We start from the raw sequence: 26,929 nt of genomic DNA, 5'->3' as shown, positions 1-26,929 counted from the left end.
GCACGCTGCATTTTTGGAGGGGTCTGCAAATGAAGGGAAAAAAAAAAAGAATAAAGTGATTTTTTTCCTGAGATTTGTTTGGATGGTTCTGTTTGCATTGCTTGATATTTACCCATTATTACAACTTTTGATGATGCATTTACAATTGACATGTAAACTTCTGTTGCTTGGCTCCTTAAATTGATACAAATGTAGTTGACTAGATGAATGCACAAGGGTGAAGTGCCCCAAAATGGTCTTATGAGGGTTGGTGACTTGGTGACGCATAATACACAATGTATATGCACAATAACTGCTCACTTGTACATTGTTCTGTAACACTTTAGGTTAGAAAGTGCTTTGACAGCTACTTAATTTTTTGGGTTATTCCACCCCTAGAGGCTTGTTGATGTACGTCCACATGACGCACGGCAGGGCATAGGTTTGCGTAGGGCGTGATTGCACAGCCCCTCCCCCCCACAGTCGAGCTAGAAAGAAAAAAACTTTTTGTATCGGAGGAATCAACAGCCGCCATCTTGACGCGGCTCAGAATCAGGATTTTGGGAGAGCATTATTTTTTAGACCGAAACGAGCCATTTAGACCGTGCTCAAACGGCTTTATTCTGCAGAAAATCGAAGTCTTTATTCCTTCGGAGAGAATTGTTGAGAAAAAACGAGGATTGGATCAGTTTTTGTCGTCTAGAGAGCCCCTCGTATATTTGATTTCCCCTTCAGAGAGCGCCGCTTCTCCGTATCTCCGTTCCGAGACGATGCATTTATCGAGAGACAGTATCGAGAAAAATACATCGGCGCATACAAAATATTTTTGGAAATTTCTTGTCTTTATTGGAGGCGAAAATTGAATTTAAGGCTGTTCATTTGGACCGGGAAAAGGCGCTTATTTAAAGATGCCCATCTAGGGATTTATGGAGAAAGGGACTTGAATCCACACTATATACTTTTTTTTGCTACTATTTTAATTTATTTTCCGTGAACCGAAATATTTTTTGGCCATAATTATTAACGATAATTATGTGGGTGTTGGGTGTTGGATTATCATGGGGTGATTGTCAGCGGCGAAGCGTGGCGCTGTTGCCTTTATTTTGAAACATTCTACTCGGCTGACTAGTGCAAGCATTTTTCTATCTTGCCAGCTAGTTGGTTAAATACCCCATACGTGGGGTGTGAGTAAGAAAGAAGATTGTTGCCATAAAAAAATCTAGCTGGAAGGAGTCGAATTTCATTTTGCATCATTATTTAGTGATCATTCTTACCGATCAGAATGGCTGAGAATTTGCTGGACGTCGGACCTCCCAACGCAAAGCGACCGAAACTCAATTCACCTGCGCTTTCAGCGTCAGATGGTCCAGGTAAGCACCAAGTAGGGCCTATTTGGTCGTCAGTCTATTGGTAAAAAAAAAATATGCTAACAGTGCATTAGTTATTTTAGTGATAATGAAAACTGTACTTTTATTGTTTGTCTGGTGTTGACTGCTTTCGCTCGTGCACAATGTTCCTCACTTGGAACTTTCATATGTCAGCTCTCGAGCTTTGCAGTCTAGTTGCTCGTGGTATTAAATTGTCACACCCGACTGTCACTGAATCTACAGTCACCCGTCTCTAGTAGCCAATCCCCCCCGCTGCTCTCTTCTCGACTTGCCCATATGCCTTGGTAGTAAAGTCAGTCTACTGGCGGTGTTGGTATTGCACCATGTGCTGATGTGTCTGTCGCTCCTTCTCGGTTTACTAGCTACGCCTCTAAAAACTTGTCACCCCTATGTTCCGGATAATGTCATTGTGGTGGAGTGAGTTGGAGCAGCGGTCCGAACGCAGACGAGACTTGTGATATAGCCGCCGCCGCGTCTGTTCAAAAGAAAAGTGCAACCTGTTGAATTTGGTTAATTTCAACACTGATAGACACTTGTTAACCTACCGGTATAGGACAATTGTATGAGCACAGACAACAGAAGTGTCAACATGAACTTGAAGGTAAGTTATAGAAATGCTCATATGGAGTGAAACCGATAGCAATTTTTTGGACGCTGCCCTTGAATAGGGGCCCTGCAGTGAAGTTTATGGACAGGTCTCCTGTGCTCATAAACCTAGCCTCCCAGACAATTACAATAGTCTACCACAGCGCTGCCTTGGTTGGTTTTTATCAGAGAGAGAACATTAAGTCTACCACCACACTGTACCCACCCAAACACTCGGGAAACAACAGATGGCGCACCCCCCTATCCACATTGATGGGACCGCAGTGGAGAAGGTGGAAAGCTTCATGTTCCTTGGCGTACACATCACTGACAAACTGAAATGGACTACCCACACAGACAGTGTGGTGAAGAAGGCGCAACCGAGCCTCTTCAACCTCATCGGGCTGAAGAAATTTGGTTTGGCACCTAAAACCCTCAACTTTTACAGATGCACAATTGGGAGCATTCTGTTGGGCTGCATCACCGCCTGGTACAGCATCTGCCCTCCAGGACACCTACAGCACCCGATGTCACAGGAAGGCCAAAAAGATCATTAAGGACAACAACCACCCGAGCCACTGTCTGTTCACCCCGCTATCATCCAGAAGGCGAGGTCAGTACAGGTGCATCAAAGCTGTTTTTCAGTATCTCGGTCCCAGCTATCTCAAGGCCATCATACTGCTGAACACCAATCACTAGCACATTAGAGGCTGCTGCCTATAGACATAGACCAGAAATGACTGGCCACTTTAATAAATGGAACACTGGTGACTTTGTTTACCTATCTGGCATTACTTATCTCTTATGTATATACTGTATTCTATACTATTCTACTGTATTTTAGTCCATGCCGCTCTGACATTGCTCATCCATATATGTATATATTATTAATTCCATTCCTTACTTAGATTTGTCTATTGGATAAATGTTGATAAATTGTTAGATATTTCTTATTAGATGTTACTGCACTCTCGGAGCAAGAAGCGCAAGCATTTCGCTACACCCGCAATAACGTGTATGTGACCAATACAATTTGATGTGATTTGAACCTGCACAACTTCCCCTGGCTCCTGACCTCATCGCTAGCCGCAGCTAGCCAACATATCGTTTAACATGGGTATTTAACAACCAGACATATTTTATGCTTAACATTCTATGACGTTGCTGTGGCAGCTGCACCACTCCCTGCCTCCGCACAATAGCTAAGTGATTAGTGCTTTTTAATGTCTGGTTCGGTTCAATTATTAAATTTTTAAAACTTTTTTTGGTTTCCATTATTTCTTTGACTATGCATTATGTGGGTTATATGCTGTAATAGAAAATAAAACGACTAGGGCAGTCCCTGTCAAAATCTTTGACAATAGTCACCTGTTCTTTCAACAAATTGATTGAAATGATAAAACATCCTATGTGTTTGAATCAAATCCATGATATGCACTGAGCTTGTCTTATGATTTAAGCGCACTGTTTGATGAAATAATTAAGACACAAAAATAACTAGAGGGAGTCCGACCGCAATTGATTTGCTTTTGCCAGGCCGGGCTCAGGCTTGCTGCTCTGTGTTAAAGAAAAATGACAGCGAGTGACTGTGTGACCAGTACCGGTTGTTTCTCTCCTCCCTGCTGCAGCGACCACTACAGAACATCAGCAGTGTTTATTGCGCTGTCCGTGTTGCAGAAGCTGCAACATAATTACAGTGATTTCTGACTGAAAAGTTCTGTTACCGAAATCCCACATTTGTTTAGTAAAAACATTCCCTCAACCCCTTGCTCTCTTTACAAGACATATTTATTCATCTCATGCACTTGACCAATAGGGTCTGACCTATAGCATATCATTATCACATCAATTAATTGGTTATAACAAACTCTGAAAACCGTAACACGATTGAGAGAGAGATGGATGCTGAGGACATGACAAACTCAAAACGGGGTAATGTTTACTGGTTACTTGGGACGGAAAAGTCAGATTTGTGGAATAAATATGACTAGTTGTGGAAAATACTGGAGATGAAGAAAAATTAGGTACGGGGCAAGCACTGCATATTGTGTGTGCCAAACAGCTGCTGTTAGATGACAAAATCATTGTTCCAAATAGACAAAAAAAAAACACAAATTATAAGCGTACCAGAGAGTCTGTAACGTTTAGCTTTTTTGGAAAGCCTTAATTTCAGCAAAGACCAAACGTGAATGCGATTTCCAAAATGAAAGTTTATTTAGCGTTTATGCAAATTATTCAATGTTTGATATATTTTATTTTAAAACTAAAATGCTTGATTGCATTTCAAATCATGAATGACTTGTACAAATTAATGATTGATTGCAGTTGCCTAGAAGTATTGAAATGTATGCCTAAGTAAGTTATGGTATAAGACTAAACAGGATGCGCTCTAACATGCTGACCGCACCACTCGTGTCGCGTGAGATGCTAAATTAATGTACACATGCATGTTATTCAATCATTGCACCCACACTGCTCGTGCTCCTCAGCGAGCATATGCATGGCCAGACACTAAAATAGAAGTAGGTTCTATTTGTGAAGCTCAATGTTCTGCAAGTCCGGCCTCTCAAATCTCCTTATTGGTTTTTGGAAGCGTATACCCACGTGGGTGGTTGAATGATGAACTGACTTCCACACTCCAGTCGGTTCTAGTAATGCCCTGTAAAGTTGGTTGCCAACCGCCATATAAAGTCCAAAGAAGAAAAATAAGCCTGTAGGAAGGAGTAGAGAACTGTAAACTAAATTTGTTTTTCTCGTCATCTGTGGATTCATTGTCGGAGTAGAGGACCTTGTGCATTTCAGGTAAAAAAAAACAACCCAATGTTTTATATCCCTGGACAAATTAGATAACAACAGCTAGCTAGCTAGATTGCGATAAATGTTCAATGCTTTTCGACCTGTCCACAAATTAATATAATTGGTTCAGTTAGTTTTATGTTTTAACCTGCGTGTCCTGTTAACTTCTGGTCTGGGTGCGTCCGCGATGGGGCGCATCCTGTTTGGTCAGAATGTTAGGCCTATAGCTCAATGGTGGTTATACAAGGCTGCTGTACTAAGCCTACTAATGATAATGCCATTACTTATTATAATGAGATCAAGAAAAGGGAGGGTTAATGTTTTTGACAATTTGGAACATTGTAAAAAATACCAGAGAGGCTGTTCTTAACTTAAGAAAGCAAAAATAAAGGCTTTATTACAGCATATCAAATATTAAAAACAGCCACATTTATGAAATTGTTATCTGGCATGTTGCGGTTGCATCAGGCTTGATGCTCCCAGAATTATTAGCTATTTAACAAACACTCAAACAGGCAAAAAAAGCAGGATCTGATTATATATAAATATATATATAAATAAATAAATAAAAACCAGGCACAATTAGGGTATTTCTAGGCCTATTTTTATATATATATAAAAAAATATATATGTGTGTGTGTAAAAATAAGTCTCTTGGTATCCAATTGGTAGTAGTTAGTCTTGTCGCTGCAACTCCCATACAGACTCGGCAGAGGCGAAGGTCGAGAGCCGTGCCTCCTCCGAAACCCAACCAAGCTGCACTGCTTCTTGACACAATGCCCATCCAACCCAGAAACCAGCCGCACCAATGTGTCGGAAGAATCACCGCTCACCTGGCGACCTGGTCAGCATGCACTGCGCCCTACCGGCCAAACCCTCTCTAACCCGGATGACGCTGTGCCAATTGTGCATCGCCCCATGGGCCCCCCGGTCACGGCTGGCTGCGACAGAGCCTGGACTCGAACCCAGAATCTCTGGTGGGACAGCTAGTACTGCGATGCATTGCCTTAGACCACATATGTCAGAGTCAAGGCCCGCGGGCCACATCCGGCCCGCGAGAAGGTTTTTTACGGCCCCTGGGATGATCTTGATTTATTATTAGAACCGGCCCGCAGACCGCAGCAAGCCGGCAGCCCGCAGATCTTTTACACGCACCAATACTACATTTCCCACAATGCAATGGTGACGCACCGAGCAGTAGGCTGCTTCATTTCAATATTTATTGGCACAGCAGTTGTCAGCATCACAGTAAAATTAACTTTCAGATACCCATCAAAAATGGCAAAACGGAAGGTGGACACTGAGAACCGGGGTTTCAAACAAGGTGGGAGTCGGAGTATTTGTTCACGGAGGTAGCTGGAAAACCTGTGTGTCTTCTGTGTGGAGAAAGTGTGGCGGTACTGAAAGAGTATAATCTGAGACGACATTATGAAACGAAACACGCGGACAAAAACAAGAATATGGACATGGAACAAAGGCTACAAAAGGCAGAGGAATTAAAACGAGGCCTCAAATCTCGACAGGCTCTGTTCAAAAAAGCCAAATCACAAGGCCAGGCTGCTGTCAAGGCCAGTTTTATTTTGGCAGAAGAGATCGCTAAATCAGCCCGGCCATTTACGGAGGGGGATTTCATCAAAAACTGCATGATTAAAGTTTGTGACGAAGTTTGCCCAGAAAAAAGGCAACTCTTTTTAAATGTGAGTCTGAGCAGAAACACCATTGCCGAGAGAGTAGACCAGTTGTCCATCAATCTAAAAGAGCAGCTTGTGAAAAAGGGAAAAGATTTCATTGCATATTCCTTGGCTGTGGATGAGAGCACCGACATTTCTGACATTGCCCAGTTGTCAATTTTCATCCGCGGAGTGGACTCCAGCCTAAGCGTGACAGAGGAGTTTTTGGCTTTACGTCCTATGCATGGCACAACTACGGGGCATGATTTGTATGAAGAGGTGTCAAGATGTGTAAATGAGATGGAGCTGCCTTGGGAAAAACTCGTGGGTTTGACAACCGACGGAGCACCTGCGATGTGTGGACACAGGAGCGGACTGGTGGCGAAGATACGGGAAAAGATGCAAGAGGAAAACGCGACAGGTGAGCTGACAGCTTATCATTGTATCATACACCAGGAAGCGTTGTGCGGTAAAGCCTTGAAAATGGAGCATGTAATGAGCATCATCACGCGCACAGTTAACTTTATCAGAGCCAAAGGTTTGAATCACCGCCAGTTCAAGGCATTTCTGACGGAGTTAGAAACGGAGCATGGTGATTTGCCTTATCACACAGAGGTGCGATGGCTAAGCCAGGGAAAGGTGCTTCAAAGATGTTTCGAGCTTCGTGAGGAGATTTGTCTGTTCTTGGACAGCAAAGGGAAAGACACAACACAACTCCGAGACTAAATGTTTCTGTGTGAAATGGCTTTTCTGTGTGACATTACGAGTCATCTGAATGCAATGAACTTGCAGCTGCAGGGTCGGGATCGTGTCATCTCTGATATGTACAGTACAGTGAAGGCATTTAAAACCAAACTGACTCTGTGGGAGACGCAGATGCGGAAAGAAAATTTGAGCCACTTTCCCAGCTGCCAGACCATGAAAGAGAAGCTCTCTACCAGTGCGTTCCCGAGCGCACAGTTGGCTGATAAAATAGGTATGCTTGCCGCTGACTTTCGACGCCGATTTGCTGACTTTGAAGCACAAAAAGCAGGTTGGAACTGCTCGGTAACCCATTTGCTGTTGACGTGGAAAGCTCACCACCAAACCTCCAAATGGAGTTGATTGACCTCCAATGCAATGATGCACTGAGGGCAAAATATGCGGCAGTGGGTGCTGCGGAGTTCGCCCGTTTCCTCCCCCGACACAATGCCCCAGCTGCGCATCCAGGCTGCTCAAACGTTGTCTATGTTTGGCAGCACATACCTGTGTGAACAACTGTTTTCTTTGATGAACTTGAACAAAACATCACACAGAAGTCGACTTACTGCTGAACACCTCCACTCAATTCTGAGGATTTCCTCAGCTCAGAGCCTTACCCCGAACATTGATGAACTTGTGGAAAAGATGGGACACCACCAAGTATCACCCTCAACCTCAAACAAGTGAACATTACTGTGCAATCACATATTTAGAGTTTTTACTCAGTTCAAGTTTAAAAGTTAAAGTTTAATATTTGTTTTCACTGCATGTTACTTCTCCTTAAACAAAGTGTTGTTTTTGATTAATAGATTTTTGCACTTTATTTTATTGTATTTCAATCCAATTATATTTTAAAAATATTTCAGTTGAGTGGATGATAGAAAATTGCTATTATTGTTTTTTTCTTTGAAGTAAATTTAGCCCACTTTTGCTAAAATAGAAAATATAGGCTACTGATGGTGCCTTGAATACCGGTTTCTTTCATTTAATGTTCATGTTATGGGGATTTTTATATAAAGGAAATTTGTCTTTTGTGTCTGTTGAAAATTAAAGATTACTGACAGAGCCATAAGAAAATATTGCTTTATTTATCTGATCATATTGGAATATATTTGTTAGGTTTTCAGTAGGTTCAATTAGGTTCACTAGACTATATGCGTCATTTAAAATTTTTTCAATGAACATTCGAACAGTCCGGCCCTCGGCTTGTAGCTAAATTTTTATTTGGCCCTCCGTCCATTTGACTTTGACACCCCTGCCTTAGACCAATGTGCCACCCGGGAGGCCCTCATTATAGGCCTATTTTAAGTTGGTTTCCGCTCCTCACTTTTCTTAGAGAAGGTAAGACCTGTTTTCTCATTTTCAATATGCTGTTTAACTTTGCTATTTTGCACATAGCAACATGGTCTTGGTGATTGTGCCAATTCGGCAGCACGCTGATGTGTTTCAGAACCGCGGAAAGCGATTATTATATCTCCAACGTGGGAGAGAGCGCGATAATGTTGCACTACTGTTCTGACTTAATATAATCGTATACCATTTCAGTAGCACATGTCTTGAAATGGACTGTGCCATCCCCACGACCTCCACAATGGTTCAGTCCACTCAATGCGAATCAGACAGGTGTTTTTTTTACTACTGCTCGGTTAAATACATCTCGGGCGACCAACAGCCTAACAATCGACCAGTCGACAAAATTGGGTCGGTATCATAAATGCACTATATTATGTGGGTTGACTGCTGTAAGTCCCATGATGGTGGTAACTGCCTGTTACTGATGATCACCTATTAACCACCATTTATTACCATTACTGTACAATATTTCAGTTGTCTATATTACATTTGTTTATTTGATAACTTTGTTATTTCATTCCAAGTCATATCATCTCTATACAGCTGCTGTTAATGCTGCTGCCTGTCCTGTTGGTAGTGCTGAGCAAAAAAATAATCTTCAGTTTTTAAACAACTAATTGACCGACATGTGTTCAAGTATTATTTTAATTCCATTTAGTTTTGTTTTTTTGTGAACTAATTTCGCACATTGCACAGTTTCTCTAGAGATAAATCAGATCAAGCCTGAACTGTGTTATGTAGTAGGGAGTTGTAGTTTCCAATAGGCCAATATTCTATGTAGTTTAGTGCATAAAATGTTCTAATTAACTACAATGGCCATAATCCATTGCGCATCTACTTGTCGGGTCTGTGTTTTACGCCTGCTATGGAAGAGAGAAGAATGCGCAATGGTGAGGTGATATAGAGAGCATCTGTTGCTTCACAAGGTATATCTACCTGAACATGCATGATCGACGGGATTGATAGATGGTATTTAGCAGTCATAAAAGTATGCCTGATTTACTTTGAAGAACTACTAAAATAGTGATTTTGACAGTCAGCATAGGCAGCAGCTCTATAGAGATGATTTTGGAATTAAATAATAAAGTCATCAAAAAAAAAGAAGTAATATAGACAACTGAAATATTTTAAATGAATGTGAATAAATTATGGTAAATATTTAATGGGCACTCACTACCATCATGGGACTTATTTATTTATATAAATAAAAGTATGCCGACCGATGTCAAAAAGCAGTAATCACTCAGTACTACCTGTTGAAAACTGTTGAAAAAATTACATTGCACAGTTCAGGCTTGATCTGATTTCTCTGCAGAAACTGCACATCGAGCTCACAGAAAACCCCAGAAATGTAACCGACGTTGGTCAATTAGTTAAAAAATGAAAAAAAAAAAACCCAACATTTCGGTTAATCTCTTAGCACTACCACACACATACACACACACACCCCTATGCTGCACATATGTCCTGAAGTGTGTGGAGTGTGTGGTTGGCTGTACTACACTTGGCTAAATTATATCCTGATAAGTTGAATTGACCCTAAGTGTTGGTGTTAACCCCAATCAGGACTTACTTACACCAAATGGTGGCTTTGGGGGGGGCTTCCTGGGTCAAGCAGTTTATAGAACATTGTTTTATTGATTTGGTGGCTCCTAAATAAATTGTCACTCACAACCCCAAAAAGTTAATGTTCCATTGTATTGTCCGGTAGCTCCGATGAAACGTGGTTAGGATACCCATGCCTGCCTGGAAGAGAAGTCGGCTTTAAACCCCTGCTACATGTTGAGTTGTTCCCAGGGGCGTGGCTGACTGCCTCAGAACCAGCTGCTGGTGTCTGATGTCAAAGCCAAGACTAGAGAGTAGCCTAAATGGAGGCCGGGAGTCTACGGGAGGGCTGCAAAGTTCAGAGGGCAATCTATAACCTTCAGTGCTATCAGATTATCTTGTCGCTGTAAAATGCACTTTAAATAATGTGCCTTAACCTGAGTGCTCTCTGACTTTAGTGAGGGCGCTTTGTTTTTATCTCTGTATTGTATATAGCAATGCCATGTGTACATCCATTGTAGAGTTGTGGTAGTGAATTGCGTTCGGGGTTCATTGTGCAGTCGGTAGTGAATTAATATTTCCATTGTGCAACTGTAAATTCTCCACCACTATCAAACGTTGGGGGGAAAAATGCAAACATCTCAAACTAGGCCAAGTTGGGTATTACAAGTTGGGTATCTTACACACACGCACCCCTCTAGTGAACTGCCCAGCTGACACAACCACACACACAAATCCTCTGATAGCCCAGCACTACACTCACTCACCAACTTCTCAGCGATACATGGCATAGTGTGCCACAGACCTGCTTTCCTTTGAAGTTGTGAAGCGGCACGGGGTCCTGAGTACACTGAGAAGATTTAGAGCCACAGATTGCAGATGGCAGCGGAGACAAAATAGGGGTTTGTTTGACTTGAAAAAGCCCAATTCCCAGAAATTCCTCAAGCAGACCTGTGAAAAGAGCAGATTCCTCTCCTCACTCCCACTCACTCCTTCTCGCTCCCACTCAGCCCTAGAAAAAATTATGCTGGGAGGGAGGGTTATGAGGAGCGAGTAGGAGACTGCTCTCTCTTGGAAGTGTTGAAGATGAATAGACAACCTGTATGAATGGATGTGTGAATGATGGGTGTTGCCTTAGTGTTTTTGACAGGTTTTGACTTCCTGATGAGAGTTCTAGTCTATCTAGCTAGACTGTGTCCAACACTCTGGATCTTTTTGTTTAGAGAACTATCAATGCTGAATCGCTTTTTCCTGCTTAGCCACAAATTAAACCATACACCTTCTTTCCCCCAATTTTGAATGTCCCGATTTAACCTATAGCAGTGGTTCTCAATCCTGGTCCTGGGGACCCAAAGGGATGCACATTATTGTTGTTGGTGAGTCGTGCTCGGGGAAAAACAAAAAATGTGCATCCCTATGGGTTCCCCAGGACCAGGATTGAGAACCACTGGCCTAAAGTAAATGGATTCACTGCATAAACGCATAGTGTGTGTTGTCATGGGTTTGGCTGGCTCAAGTCATGTTTTTGAGGCCCATTATTACTGTGGTAGACCGCAAACGCACGCTTTGCTCCACCCCAGCCCTTCAGAGCACCTTGCAGCCTGTCAGCCAGTGTAGGCGGGACGGCTGTCCCGGGTTTGATGTGAGTGTTAACCTCACTAGGGTATGTGGTACGCTAGCGTACCACCTCGTCAACGTCCAGTGAGATTGCAGAGCGCCAAATTCAAATACAGAAATACTCATTATAAAAATTCAGAAAACAAAACATATTTTACATAGGTTTAAAGATTAACTTCTTGTGAAACCAACCACGGTGTCAGATTTAAAAAATGCTTTCCGCCAAAAGCATACCGTACGATTATTTGAGAGCATAGCCCAGTAGACAAATCATTACAAACAGTAACCAGCCAAGCAGAAGAGTTAGAAAACTCAGAAATAGAGATACAATTAATCCCTTACCTTTGATCTTCATATGGTTGCACTCAGAAGACATTCATTTACTCAATAAATGTTCCTTTTGTTCGATAGTCTCTATATCCAAAAACCTCTGTTTTGTTTGTTTTCTTCAGTAATCCACAGGCTCAAACGCAGACAAAAAATACTAATTGTATCCGTAAAGTTCATAGAAACATGTCAAACGATGTTTATTTTCAATCCTCAGGTTGTTTTTAGCCTAAATGATCTATAATATTTCAACCGGACAATAACGTTGTCAATATAAAAGGTAAACAAGAAATGCACTCTCTCGGGATTGTGCATGAAAAAGCTCTGACACATCAGGGTCCACTCATTCAGACGGGTCTTACTCCCTCATTTATCAAAATACAAGCCTGAAACAATTTCTAAAGACTTGACATCTAGTGGAAGGCACAGGAACTGCAATTTGAGTCCTAAGCCAATGGATACTTTAATGGCATTGAATAGAAAACTACAAAACCAAAATAACTTCCTGAATGAATTTTTTAAAGGTTTTCACCTGCCAAATCAGTTCTGTTATACTTTACTCCCAGACACAATTTTAACAGTTTTGGAAACGTTTAGTGTTTTCTATCTAAATCTACCAGTTGTATGCATATCATATCTTCTGGGCCCGAGTAGCAGACCGTTTAATTTGGGCATGCTTTTCATCCAAACTTCAGTATGCTGCCCCCTACTCTAGAGAAGTTAATGTGTGACAGATTATGCCGTGTATGTTTGATCCATGGATGCCAGCCAATGGCTGTTTGTTTTGATCTGTACGCCAGTGGTTGTGTTCACTGTGTGTTAATGCCTGTCTTAAGAAATTGGCTCCAGACAAGTATTCTTCAGGCACATTGCTTACCTAGTGGGTGTTCTCCTCCGCCTGGGCTCGGTGAATGGGCACCAACCCCTGGGTGGGTGAGCATTATTCCACCCATGTTAGCATTAGTGTACATACAGCCAAGCGTAAAAACACTGCCTTCAGTTCCACCCGCTTCAGGGGAAACGGTCCCAGGCAGTGTGTACGCTGTGTGGGTTAATGTATCTGCTGAAGTGGAACTGATTAGAATGGGATGGAGGGGTGTGTGGGGTGAAGGGGGCACTACTGCAGATGTCCCCTCAAAATAGTAGTGGGACCAACGGAGCCCTGCTGCACAGTATGGGTGTGGGCGGTATCCAGATTTCCGTACCTTTTTTTATACAGTATTACCAGCGGTACACTCAAGGTGTGCTATTTCCCAAGCTATAGCCACCTTTCCATACCAAGTTAGCAAACCAATTGAATAGTTAGAGAAAATGTGTTTTCTCCATCTTAGATAACTTATAGATAGATTAACTTAAGATACTCAGTTGACAAACAGAAGGGGCCGCATTCAGTTTAAGAAATATGCATTTTCAAAAGAGACCATAAAAAAATCTGAATTTTAAAGCATTTCACCTGTGTTTTTATATTGAAAACCAAGTGTTTTTAAAAAAAAATATCAATAGAGCGATAAGGGGTGGGCAACTACTTTTTCTAAACACAAAATACATTAGTGCCACACATTTGACTGAAAATACTTTATCAGATGACAACAGAACTGCAATGCTATTTTATTAGCGATCAAATGTATTTATAAAGCCCTTCATACATCAGCTGATGTCACAAAGTGCTGTACAGAAACCCAGCCTTAAACAGCAAGCAATACAGGTGTAGAAGCACAGTGGCTAGGAAAAACTCCCTAGAAAGGCTAGAACCTAGGAAAAAACAGAGTGAACCAGGCTATGAGGGGTGGCCAGTCCTCTTGTGGCTGGGCCAGGTGGAGATTATAGCAGTACATGGCCAAGATGTTCAAATGTTCATAGATGACCAGCAGAGTCAAATAATAATAATCACAGTGGTTGTAGAGGGTGCAACAGGTCAGCACCTCAGGAGTAAATGTCAGTTGGCTTTTCATAGCCGATCATTCAGAGTATCTCTACCGCTCCTGCTGTCTCTAGAGAGTTGAAACGACCGGTGAACAGGTCAGGGTTCCACAGCCGCAGGCAGCACAGTTGAAACTGGAGCAGCAGCACGGCCAGGTGGACTGGGGACAGCAAGGAGTCATCAGGCCAGGTAGTCCTGAGGCATGGTCCTAGGGCTCAGGTCCTCCGAGAGAAAGAGAGAATTAGAGAGAGCATACTTAAATTCACACAGGATACCGGATAAGACAGGAGAAACACTCCAGATATAACAGACTGACCCTAGCCCGCTACACACAAACTCCTGCAGCATGAATACTGGAGGTTGAGACAGGAGTCGGGAGACATTGAGGCCCCGTCTGACGATACCCCCAGACAGGGCCAAACAGGCAGGATATAACCCACCCACTTTGCCAAAGCACAGCCCCCACACCACTAGTGGGATATCTTCAACCACCAATTTACTGTCCTGAGAAGGTATCACACACACTTCAGTAAATTAGCTAGTTTAGAATGTAACAGCTTGTTACTTTTTGCAATAACGATGGGTGGCCATCATATTTCTAATGTCTATCATAGAAAAAATGTAGCCAGCTACATTTCCTGATGTTTTGTCCGAAGTTAATCTAGCATTTTAACATTATCCCAAAAAGTAGCCTACACATCAGTCAGAGAGCTATCTGGTGATCTAATGATGGGCGCAAAGATATTTCCTTTGAATGGAGAAGTGCAACTGAAGCATGAAATTAGTCCTTTTACATTCATGCTTTGGTGCGAGCCCTGGCTAAAGCTGAGAATTTACAATAAGAATAATTTTAGAACTGCGTCTAGCAAGATTTCTTTCTGCATTTTATTTTCCCCTTTCTGGCAGAATCCTGTATCAACTTTACCCCAGATTAGTAGTGAATTTATCACGTTTGCTGTTACGTTTGCTCCATGTGCTCTTTGTGACTGGCTCAATTGAATTTTTGCGTGCTTAAAATCATACCGTTGGTATACTGCCCAATCCTCTTCCTCACCTCTATCCTTCCTTACCCCTCATCTCTTCCTCTGCCTCCCGACATTACCTCTCCACCCCACCTCTCCTCACCTCTGTTCTCCTCTGAACACTCTTGGTCTGCAGGGTGCTAATACTCTCTGATGTGAAACAGGCAGGATTTTGTCGATCAGCGTGGGCATTTTTCATTTAAACCTCTGAGTCTGTCTGTTAAAGGGCTGCGGGAGAAAAAACTGTCACCTCTCCAGCTGTCTGCAGCTCAGACCTCCTCTCAAAGACTGCTTAGTTTAACCCTGTCTCAGATTGTTCTCCCCTCATTTTTCTTGAATGGCTGGCTGTTTGTTCATAATGGCGATTCAGCAAATGGATTACAGTGCGCCACTAATTCTCCACATCTTGAAGTCATCACACCTCAGTCTTATAAGGTAGTATTACAGTTTTTACACCACAGTCTCTCTCAAATCAAAGCCGAACAAACCCGCCTCCTGGAATTAAATGTGATTTTAAAGCATACCAGACTGATGAGGTGTAGGTGTCCTGTTAAATTAGCTCTCATCTCACCGTGTGTGTGTGCGCGGTGTTGTCTTTTAACTGACACAAATATCCCAGTATCTCTGAGATTCTGACCATTGTAGCTGGTGATTGATTTGTTACTTGTCAGATGCATGGAAGAAATATACAAATTAAATCAATGACCATCTAATTTTATTGGTCACATACACATGGTTAGCAGATGTTAATGCAAGTGTAGCGAAATGCTTGTGCTTCTAGTTCCGACAGTGCAGAAATATCCAACAAGTAATCTAACAATTCCACAACTAACTAATACACAAATCGAAAGGGATGGAATAAGCATATGTACATTTAAATATATGGATGAGCAATGACCGAGCGACATAGGCAAGATGCAGTAGATGGTATAAAATACAGTATATACATATGAGATGAGTAATGTACGATGTGTAAACATTAACTTCTTACGGATGCAATCCCGTTAACGGGAGAGTGATATGACAACAGCGAAAATTGCAGGGCGCCAAATTCAAACAGGGATTTCATAATTAAAATTCCTCAAACATACAAGTATTATACACCATTTTAAAGAAACTTGTTGTTAATCCCACTACAGTGTCCGATTTCAAAAATACTTTACGGCGAAATACATTGCGATTATCTGAGGTCAGCACCTAGTCACAGAAAAACACAGCCATTTTTCCAGCCAAAGAGAGGAGTCACAAAAAGCAGAAATGGAGAAAATGAATCACGAGCCTTTGATCTTCATCAGATGACACTCATAGGACTTCATGTTACACAATAAATGTATGTTTTGTTCGATAAAGTTCATATTTATATCCAAAAATCTGTTTACATTGGCACGTTATGTTCAGTAATGTTTTCCTTCCAAAACATCTGGTGATTTTGCCGACACCCACATCAATTTACAGAAATACTCATCATAGATATTGATGAAAATAAGCGTTATACATGGAATTAAAGATAATTCTCCTTAATGCATTCGCTGTGTCAGATTTCAAAAAAGCTTTACGGAAAAAGCACACCATGCAATAATCTGAGTACAGCGCTCAGACACCAAAACAAGCCATACAGATACCCGTCATGTTATGGAGTCAACAGAAGTCAGAAATAGCCTTATAAATATTCACTTACCTTTGATGATCATCAGAATGCACTCCCAGGAATCCCAGTTCCACAATAAATGTTTGTTTTGTTCGATAAAGTCCATTTATGTCCAAATACCTCCTTTTGTTTGCGTGTTTAGTTCACAAATCCAAATTCATGAGGTTGCAGGCACACTTAGTCCAGACAAAAAAATACAGTTCGTAGAAACATGTCAAACGATGTATAGAATCCATCTTTAAGATGTTTTTAACATAAATCTTCAATAATATTCCAACTGGACAATTCCTTTGTCTTTAGAAATGAAAAGGAACGCAGCTAACTCTCACGGGCGTGTGCGATACTGAGCTCATGGTATTCTGCCAGACACCTGACTCAAACAGCTCTTATTCTCTCCCCCTTCACAGTAGAAGCCTGAAACAAGGTTCTAAAGACTGTTTACATCTAGTGGAAGCCTTAGGAAGTGCCAGTCGTACCATATTTCCACTAAGTTGGATAGGCAAATACTTAACCTACAAACCTCAGATTTCCCACTTCCTGGTTGGATTGTTTCTCAGTTTTATGAGTTATACTCACAGACATATAAACAGATCACAGTGTTTTCTATCCAAATCTACATATAATATGCATATCTTAGCTTCTGGGCCTGAGTAGCAGGCAGTTTACTCTGGTATATAGTATATGCATATGATTAGTATGTGTGGATAGAAAACACTCAGACGTTTATAAAACTGGTTAAATCACGGCTGTGACTATAACAGAACGTGCGTTTCATCGAAAAGTGCAGGAAAATCTGATCACTGAAAGTGGAAAAATATATCCATCCGCCACTTCAACCCATTGTTATGGGCGAACGACATTAAATAGGGCTGAGGTTGCAGTACCTACAGCTTCCACACGATGTCAACAGTCTTGTCATTTGCCAATTCTTTGTTTCTTGGTCAAACGAACAAGAGACAGGCTTTTTCTTCAGGTCTCCGACCGGATATTATTTGTGCGGTTTGTGTAGCGCCGACTATACTAATTATTTTGTTTACGTCCCCTGCGGGTCTTTTGGGGTGTTACATGCTATCAGATAATAGCTTCTCATGCTTTCGCCGAAAAGCATTTTAAAAATCTGACTTGTTGCCTGGATTCACAACGAGTGTAGCTTTAATTCAATACCCTGCATGTGTATTTTAATGAACGTTTGAGTTTTAACTAATACTATTAGCATTTAGCGTAGCGCATTTGCATTTCCAGAGCTCTAGATGGGACGCCTGCGTGCCAGGTAGGAGCAAGAGGTTAAAGTGGCCAATGATTCGAGTCTGTATGTAGGCAGCAGCCTCTGAGTTAGTGATTGCTGTTTAGCTGTCTGATGGCCTTGAGAGATGCTGTTTTTCAGTCTCTCGGGTCCCAGCTTTGATGCACCTGTACTGATCTCTCCTTCTGGATGGTAGTGGGGTGAACGGGCAGTGGCTCGGGTGGTTGTTGTCCTTGATGATCTTTTTAGCCTTCCTGTGACATCGGGTGCTGTAGGTGTCCTGGAGGGCAGGTAGTTTGCCCCCGTGATGCGTTGTGTGAACTCCAAGCCTAATTTCTTCAGCCACATGAGGTTGAAGAGACTCTGTTGCACCGCCTTCACCACACTATGTGGGTGGACCATTTCAGTTTGTCCGTGATGTGTACGCCGAGGAACTTAACTTTCCACCTTCTTCACTGATTGATGTGGATGGGGAGTACTCTGCTGTTTCCTGAAGTCCATGATCATCTCATTTTGTTGATGTTGAATGAGAGGTTATTTTCCTGGCACCACACTGAGTGCCCGCACCGCCTCCCTGTAGGCTGTCTCGTCGTTGTTGATCAAGCCCACTACTGTTGTCGTCAAGAAACTTGATGATTGAGTTGGAGGCGTGCATGGCCACGCAGTCATGGGTGAACAGGGAGTACAGGAGGGGACAGGAGAGACTGAGCACGCACCCTTGTGGGGCCCCATTGTTGAGGATCACCGGAGTGGAGATGTGGTTTCCTACTTTCGCCACCTTGGGGCGGCCTGTCAAGTTCAGGACTCAATTACACAGGGTGGGTTTGAGACCCAGGGCCTCAAGCTTATACACTTGAAGGACACTATGGTGTTGAATGCTGGTCAAATTGGTCAAATCAGGTGGTTTTTATTTGCATTAGTCTTAAACTTTATAAACAAATATAAGTTTATATTAGGCAAAAGTTTATTATATATTTTTCTTACGAGTCTTGGCCCACTGTTTACTCTCTGAGCTAGGCTAGCTAAGAGCTGTGTATGGTTGAGGTATTGGTAACACACGTCACTAACTGCAGTGTTTATCGCCCCTCGCCTGGTAACCTTTGGGAGAGAAGCGTGTGTGTGTGTACGCCTCTGTGTGAAGGAGAGGTCTTACCTAGGTTTGGAGACTCCCTTTGCTCCATCCCCTTTGACCGATGCTGAATGCTGCGCCGCCAGCAGCTAATTGGCCATTCAGGCATACGCTGTGGCAGTGGTGGTTTTTGCATTCTAAATTCTCCCGGCTGCGTGTAGTCTGAACCTTTTAAATCTAATCAGTCCCATTAGCGCCACGATCTATGTCTTTTTCTCCCTTCCCCTCCCCTGCCTGAGTCAGCTGTCAGGAGCTAGAGGAAGGAGTTTCCTGGCCCCTTAGGCACAGTTTACCCTCTCCAAATAACCATAACTGGTGGGCATGCCAAACTGCCCCCAGGTCAGTGTCAGTAGGGGCGAGTCAGGATCCATCAGAAGAGATGATACTGAGGGATATTGGCAGGTTCACAAACACACTGAGTCCTTCTGAACTCTCCTGATCAGAACAATGCATTTGAGGCCTCTCATTTCAGGCTTGGCTTCACTAGACTGTCTGCTGTCATATGCAACAAGGCTGAGGTAGACTAACTGTTTCAGTGAAGCTGAGCTAGAAAAGTCTCATTCTAACCCGGCCTGAGTCCAGGCAGCTCAGTAGGCAGGGCAAATAAAGCCTGTCAGTGGAGTACGGCTGAGGCTCAGTTGTTTTAATGGAGCTGTGGCTGAGGAGTGTCTCCCTCTCTCTGACCTGTCTGTGGACCAGAGTGTTTTCCTCTCTCCGACCTGTCTGTGGACCAGAGTGTTTTCTTCTCTCTAAACGGTCTGTGGACCAGTCTCTCCCTCTCTCTAACGGTCTGTGGACCAGTCTCTCCCTCTCTCTAACCGGTCCGTGGACCAGTCTCTCCCTCTCTCTAACCGGTCCGTGGACCAGTCTCTCCCTCTCTCTAACCGGTCCGTGGACCAGTCTCTCCCTCTCTCTAACCGGTCCGTGGACCAGTCTCTCCCTCTCTCTAACCGGTCCGTGGACCAGTCTCTCCCTCTCTCTAACCGGTCCGTGGACCAGTCTCTCCCTCTCTCTAACCGGTCCGTGGACCAGTCTCTCCCTCTCTCTAACTGGTCCGTGGACCAGTCTCTCCCTCTCTCTAACCGGTCCGTGGACCAGTCTCTCCCTCTCTCTAACCGGTCTGTGGACCAGTCTCTCCCTCTCTCTAACCGGTCTGTGGACCAGTCTCTCCCTCTCTCTAACCGGTCCGTGGACCAGTCTCTCCCTCTCTCTAACCGGTCCGTGGACCAGTCTCTCCCCCTCTAACCGGTCTGTGGACCAGTCTCTCCCTCTCTCTAACCGGTCCGTGGACCAGTCTCTCCCCCTCTAACCGGTCTGTGGATCAGAGTCTCAGCCTTCCTGCGTGCTGAAACCTGACTATTTTTACCTCCGGTTGGAGTGTGTCTAACGGAGGATGTTCAGCTTCAGTCGTAACAAAGACCAGGGTGAATCATCATGTCGTGGCCCAGCCGACACACTTCAGCTTATACAACCTTGAGGACTCTCAGGATTTTTGATGACTCAAAATGTCAAAGTATTTTCAAATCGTTCTACTTTTATGTCCCGCCTGGCTGCACTTGGCATTCTGCTGTCTCCTGGATGGGTTTTGGCTTCTCGCCCATGGAACTTTAAAAATAAATGGTTGTCAGATGGATGTGTGGTCTATCAGAATGCTGGTACAACAGCTGGTCTCTCTTTCTGTAAGTCACGTCTCCTGGTCTCACTCTCTAGACATGCTCAGTCTGTAACAGGACTGACTGCTGCTACTAGACGTGTCTGAGACAAAGGTGCTTGCCTTCATAGTATATGTGTATATTGTACAGACCAAGTAGACATATTTCTTCCCATTCAGGGATCCACTGTAGCTCAGTTGGTAGAGCATGGCTCTTGCAATGGCAGGAACATGGGTTCAATTCACGGGACCACCCATGTGACCTATGACTAAGTATTTTTGGACAAAAGCGTCTACTAAATGGCAATTACTGATATTATTATTATTCAGTGACTGCCAAATTAATAAAGGGGTTAAGTGGTGTCAAGCTCAACCCCTAAACTGACCGTATATCTTCATTTGAGTTCTCTGACAGCACTGGTCTCACCTCACTAACAGACTATCCCATTACAACCTGGCAACCTGTTCAGGCGCTCCCATTCTGGAAGAGGGAGGATCTCCGACTTGAGAACCTGACAGTCAAGGCACTGCGCTGGGCGTGCGACGGTTTGCCTCTCATGCCATTGTTATCTTTTTCTGAGCGTGCACACACACCCTTACGTGCAGGACCTTGACATGAGCATGTGATTTGGACTCTAGGCCTCATTAGTGCTCTCTCTATTTGCGTGTGTGTTGTGTTTACTCAGCGCTCAGAGTTCATTCCTCCCAAAGGCCCTAGCCAGCCACAAGAATGCTCCCTGCTGCTCTGGAGACTGGAGAGGGAAGCCCAGAGCCCAGGCTCTTGTGTCAGTCACCCTTCTCTGCATACACGCACACAATTATTCTTGAGTTCCCCTCAACGCTCTGGTCAGTCCAGCTTTGGGCCGGGTTCACTTGGACGAAAATGCTCCAACTGAGTGAAAGAGGGAGGTGCTTTATGGACTTGTCCAATATGTTTTTTATTTTTAAAAAAAATTCATTTTTTATTGAATTTATTTATTTATATATATATGTAGAAATCAATAAAAAATTTGGAACTTTATTTAACGAGGCAAGTCAGTTAAGAACACATTCTTATTTTCAATGGAGGCCTAGGAACAGTGGGTTAACTGCCTTGTTCAGGGGCAGAACAACACATTTTTACCTGGTCAGCTCAGGGATTCGATCTTGCGACCTTACGGTTAACTAGTCCAACGCTCTAACCACCTGTCTCACGAGGAGCCTGCCTGTTACGCGAATGCAGTAAGAAGCCACGGTAAGTTGCTAGCTAGCATTAAACTTAAAAATCAATCATTCATAATCACTAGTTAATTACACATGGTTGATATTACTAGTTTATATAGCGTGTCCTGCGTTGCATATAATCGATGCGGTGTGCATTCGTGAAAAAGGACTGTCGTTGCTCCAACGTGTACCTAACCATAAACATCAATGCCTTTCGTCAAATCAATACACAGAAGTATATATTTTTAAACCTGCGTATTTAGCTAAAAGAACAGTTAGCAGGCAATATTAACCAGGTGAAATTGTCACTTCTCTTGCGTTCATTGCCGTTTGGGCCGCCTGGCTCATTGCGAACTAATTTGCCAGAATTCTACGTAATTATGACATAACATTGAATGTTGTACAATGTGACAGCAATATTTAGACTTAGATAAAATACTGAACGGTTCCGTATTTCACCGAAATAATAAACGTTTTGTTTTTGAAATTATAGTTTCCGGATTCGGCCATATTAATGACCTAAGGCTCGTATTTTATCGTTATTATGTTATAATTAAGTCTATGATTTGATATTTGATAGAGCAGTCTGACTGAGCGATGGTAGGCAGCAGCAGGCTCGTAAGCATTCATGCATTTTGCCAGCAGCTCTTCGCTGTGCTTCAAGCATTGAGCTGTTTATGACTTCAAGCCTGTCAACTCCTGAGATTAGGCTGGTATAACCGATTTGAAATTGCTAGTTAGTGGGGTGTGTGCTAATAGCTTTTCAAACGTGACTTGGAGTGGTTGTTCCCCTTGCAGAGGCTTTTGTGGAGCGATGGGTAATGCTGCTTCGAGTGTGGCTGTTGTCGATGTGTTCCTGGTTCGAGCCCAGGTAGGGGCGAGGAGAGGGACGGAAGCTATACTGTTACACTGGCAATACTAAAGTGCCTATAAGATCATCCAATAGTCAAAGGTATATGAAATGCAAATGGTATAGAGAGAAATGGTCCTATAATTCCTATAACAACTTCAACCTAAAATTTCTTACCCGGGAATATTGAAGACTCATGTTAAAAGGAACCACCAGATTTCATATGTTCTCATGTTCTGAGCAAGGAACTTAAACGTTAGCTTTTTTACGTGGCACATAATGCACTTTTACTTTCTTCTCCAACACTTTGTTTTTGCATTATTTAAACCAAATTGAACATGTTTCATTATTTATTTGAGGCTAAATTGATTTTATTTATGTATTATATTAAGTTAAAATAAGTGCTCATTCAGTATTGTTGTAATGTTCATTATTACAAATAAATATACAAAAATTGTCCGATTTAATCGGGATCGGCTTTTTTTGGTCCTCCAATAATCTGTATCGGCGTTGAAAAATCATAATCGGTCAACCTCTACTTTTAATAGATCGCAAAGCAGCATACAACCGGGCTAAACGTTTGGAAGAAGTTCACTTTCTCATCCATAGCCTAAAAACTCATATCAAATGCAAGTTAGCTGTTTAGCTCCCATCTGTAGGCTGGGGGCATTTAGGATGTCTTCTACTGCGGATCGCTGGAATAACCTAATGATTATGATCACACTTCTTCAATTCAAATATTATGGCAACACTATACCAAAGATGGTTTGGTTTAGGAACTTGGGAACCAAGCTGGAGTTATCAGTGTAGCCTGTCATCGCCTGGACTTGTTGAAATATCTCCCCTCCTAGAGAAAAACTTCTGTTAAAAAACAAGTTAAAATTACAGGTGACAGTTTGGGGGAGAAACATATATCCAATCGTCCTCTGGAATAATGGGCATTCTGGGTTATTAAATACATAACCAATGTTCTCTGGTTATACTTGGTCCTGTGCAAATAGCAAATATTATTCACAAAATGTAGGCAAAAAAATGCATCTTTAGAGAATGCAATGCTCAGATACGATCTGTAGAAAGGCTATCTTCAACATAAAAGCTGATTTGAGTGTTTCAACACAATATGCATCGAAGCCCAACTGAAACCTTATTAGAAACACGTCGGGTCGTTTTCACAGCCTTTTCTTTGCAACTGGTCAAATTGTGCACATTTTTCAAATGACATCAATCTTTGTTTTTTCTTTCTGCTTTGTGTTTTCTCCCCAGGCCCTAAACGTCTTTGCTCCGCGAAAGAAGACCGAGAACTTTACCGTCGTTAACTAGATTTGAAGCATTAATTCTCTTTATATATTAAATTATTCTTGTTGAGCAAGAGTTTATTTAGTCTTCTAGGGCAACATATGTCTATAATTAGATAAACGTAGCTTCTCTTTTGTCAAGGTGACTAACAAATAGCCTACCAAATTGTCTAAATCAGGAAAAACAATATCCTGCACTCGTTTTGCAGTCTGACTGTAGCCTCGAGTGCATTTTCCTATACAACCCTAACACGTGTTCGGGTTGGGCGTGGGCCTCAGATTTTCACTGTATCACATATAGTCGGGTGGTTGCGGATGGGTTATTAGCGATGTTGAGCGGGTGAACAAACAGCGGACCCGTGCACCACTAACACGCACAGTTTACAGAACCTAAGAAGAACATTCAATGGGACAGTGCGAGAGCTGCTGCTTCAACTCCAACGTATCGTTCGTTGCTGCTGGAGTGCAACATGGTTTTAGAAGCCCAATCATTGCCCAACAATTCTAAGTACAATTACTTGTTAAAAACAGTTTTAATGGCCATGGTTTGAAAATATATACGATGGTAATTGAAGCACGCTTTTCAATTCGCCATTGAAATGCACAGGCAACGATAGGCAGGCTTCAAGTGCATCACATAGCACTTTGCAATGAGCATTGCAGTATGCTTTTTGAAAACGTACTTCATTGTTTGAAACCTGACCGTTTTATGAGGCATGTCTTACCTTGCTTCAAAGTACACTATAGTGTAATTTCACCTCAAAATATATTATATTTAATGAATGTGGCATTTGACCCAAACTGTTTTTGTAACAATGAGTTAGACATGATGAATCCAATGAAATGGTCCAAAGTCACCTCTGGACCCCCCCCACACCCCTTGCCAATCCCCCCAACAACGAGTGTATATGATCAGTTCTCTGTCAGGCAAGTAGTATGGAGCTGCGGCTTGGAATATTGCCTCATCCTATGTAATGTATTCTCAGTAAAAACATTTTTTTAGATACTGGAAAGAAATTAATTATTGATATCGTTAGGTTTATTTTTGCGTCATACATCCTTATATTACCACCTAGATGGAGTTGTTCCTGCTATTAGTTGAACACTGAGATGTATTCTCATTGAATATAATTTATTTTCTCTGGTGAGAGAGATTAGTAATGAAGTTGTTAGGTTTATGTCCCATCCGACATCCTGGTATGACAAGGTTCTGACCTCTGACAGATATCATTCTGAGCACCGTGGGTTGATGACCTAATTGGGTTATGCACCCAATGCACATGGGTCCGGTAAATTTAAAAAATGTTAGGCACATGTAAAATGCTGCCAGTCAAATGTCAGGCACCACATTTCCCCAGTGGAAACCCAGGTACATGGCTAGGCTATTTTTAGGAATTGCCTTGGGACCTCTATGCAGTGAACAAGGGGGAGCAGAAACCCCCACACACACCCAGTCTTGGCACAGCTTCCAAGCAGACTGCAGTTCTTCAGTCCTAGATTAGCATGTGGGCTACACTCCAGCAGCAGAGAGAGGAAGGGGTAGATTAAGCTAGCATATCCAGCAGCTGGGATTGTGTGTCGGTCTGTGTAGGTTGTGTGTGTGTGTGTAGATTATGTGTGTCGGTCTGTGTAGGTTGTGTGTGTCGGTCTGTGTAGGTTGTGTGTGTCGGTCTGTGTAGGTTGTGTGTGTCGGTCTGTGTAGGTTGTGTGTGTGTAGGTTGTGTGTGTGTAGGTTGTGTGTGTGTGTGTGTGTGTGTGTCGGTCTGTGTAGTTTGTGTCTGTGTGTGTCGATTGTCTGTGTGTGTGTAGGTTGTGTGTGTCGGGTCTGTGTAGGGTGTGTGTGTGTGTGTGTGTGTAGTAGAGCTCGACCGATGTAATGGTTTTCATAACAATTGGAAATCTGTATTTTTGGGCGCCGATTTCCGATTTTTATTTTTATACCTTTTTTATTTAACTATGCTAGTCAGTTAAGAACACATTATTATTTTCAATGACTGCCTAGGAACAGTGGGTTAACTGCCTTGTTCAGGGGCAGAATGACAGATTTTCACCCTGTCAGCTCAGGGGTTCCAATCTTGCAACCGCACAGTTAACCAGTCCAACGCTCGAACCATTGCACTCCATGAGTAGCCTGCCTGTTAAACGAGTGCAGTAGAAGCCAAGGTAAATTGCAAGCTAGCATTAAACTTAACTTATAAAAAACAATCAATCATAATCACTAGTTATAACTACTCATCCAGTTTAGCAGGCAATGTTAACCAGGTGAAATTGTCATTTCTCTTGCGTTCATTGTGTGCAGTGTCAGGGTATATGCAACAGTTTGGGCTGCCTGGCTCATTGCAAACTAATTTGCCAGAATTGTACGTAATTATGACATACATTGAAGGTGTTGCTATGTAACAAGAATATTTAGACTTAGGCATGCCACCCGTTAGATAAAATACAGAACGGTTCCGTATTTCACTGAAATAATAATCGTTTTGTTTTCTTAATGATAGTTTCCGGATTCGATCATATTAATGACTAAAGGCTCGTATTTCTGTGTGTTATTATGTTATAATTAAGTCTGATTTGATAGAGCAGTCTGACTGAGCAGCAGCAGGCCCGTGATCATTCATTCAAACAGCACTTTCGTGCTTTTTGCCAGCAGCTCTTCGCAAGCACAGCGCTGTTTATGACTTCAAGCCTATCAGCCTAATGGCTGGTGTAACCAATGTGAAATTGCTAGCTAGTTAGCTGGGTGCGCGCTAATACTGTTTCAAACATCACTCGCTTTTAGATTTGGAGTAGTTATTCCCCTTGCGCTGCAAGGGCCGTGGCTTTTGTGGGGCGATGGGTAACGATGCTTCGAGTGTGGCTGTTGTCGATGTGTTCCTGGTTTGAGCCCAGGGAGGGGCGAAGGTGAGGGATGGAAGCTATACTGTTACACTGGCAATACTATAGTGCCTATAAGAACATCCAATAGT

General features: G+C 42.6%; 1 protein-coding gene across 1 annotated transcript in view; it reads left to right on the top strand.

The window, feature by feature from the left end:
* Window positions 1-476: 476 nt before the first annotated feature.
* Window positions 477-26,929, top strand: part of LOC118371725 (histone lysine acetyltransferase CREBBP-like) — an 88,556-nt gene continuing 62,103 nt past the window's right edge. The window contains 1 exon segment of the mRNA XM_052503372.1: window positions 477-1,349. Within this exon segment, the coding sequence (XP_052359332.1) occupies window positions 1,262-1,349 (88 nt within the window). The 5' untranslated portion in view covers window positions 477-1,261.

This window comes from Oncorhynchus keta, unplaced genomic scaffold, assembly GCF_023373465.1.
Source record: "Oncorhynchus keta strain PuntledgeMale-10-30-2019 unplaced genomic scaffold, Oket_V2 Un_contig_17287_pilon_pilon, whole genome shotgun sequence".
NCBI lineage: Eukaryota > Metazoa > Chordata > Actinopteri > Salmoniformes > Salmonidae > Oncorhynchus > Oncorhynchus keta.
Note: the sequence above shows the minus strand (reverse complement) of the source record. Positions and strands in the feature narration are given on the sequence as shown.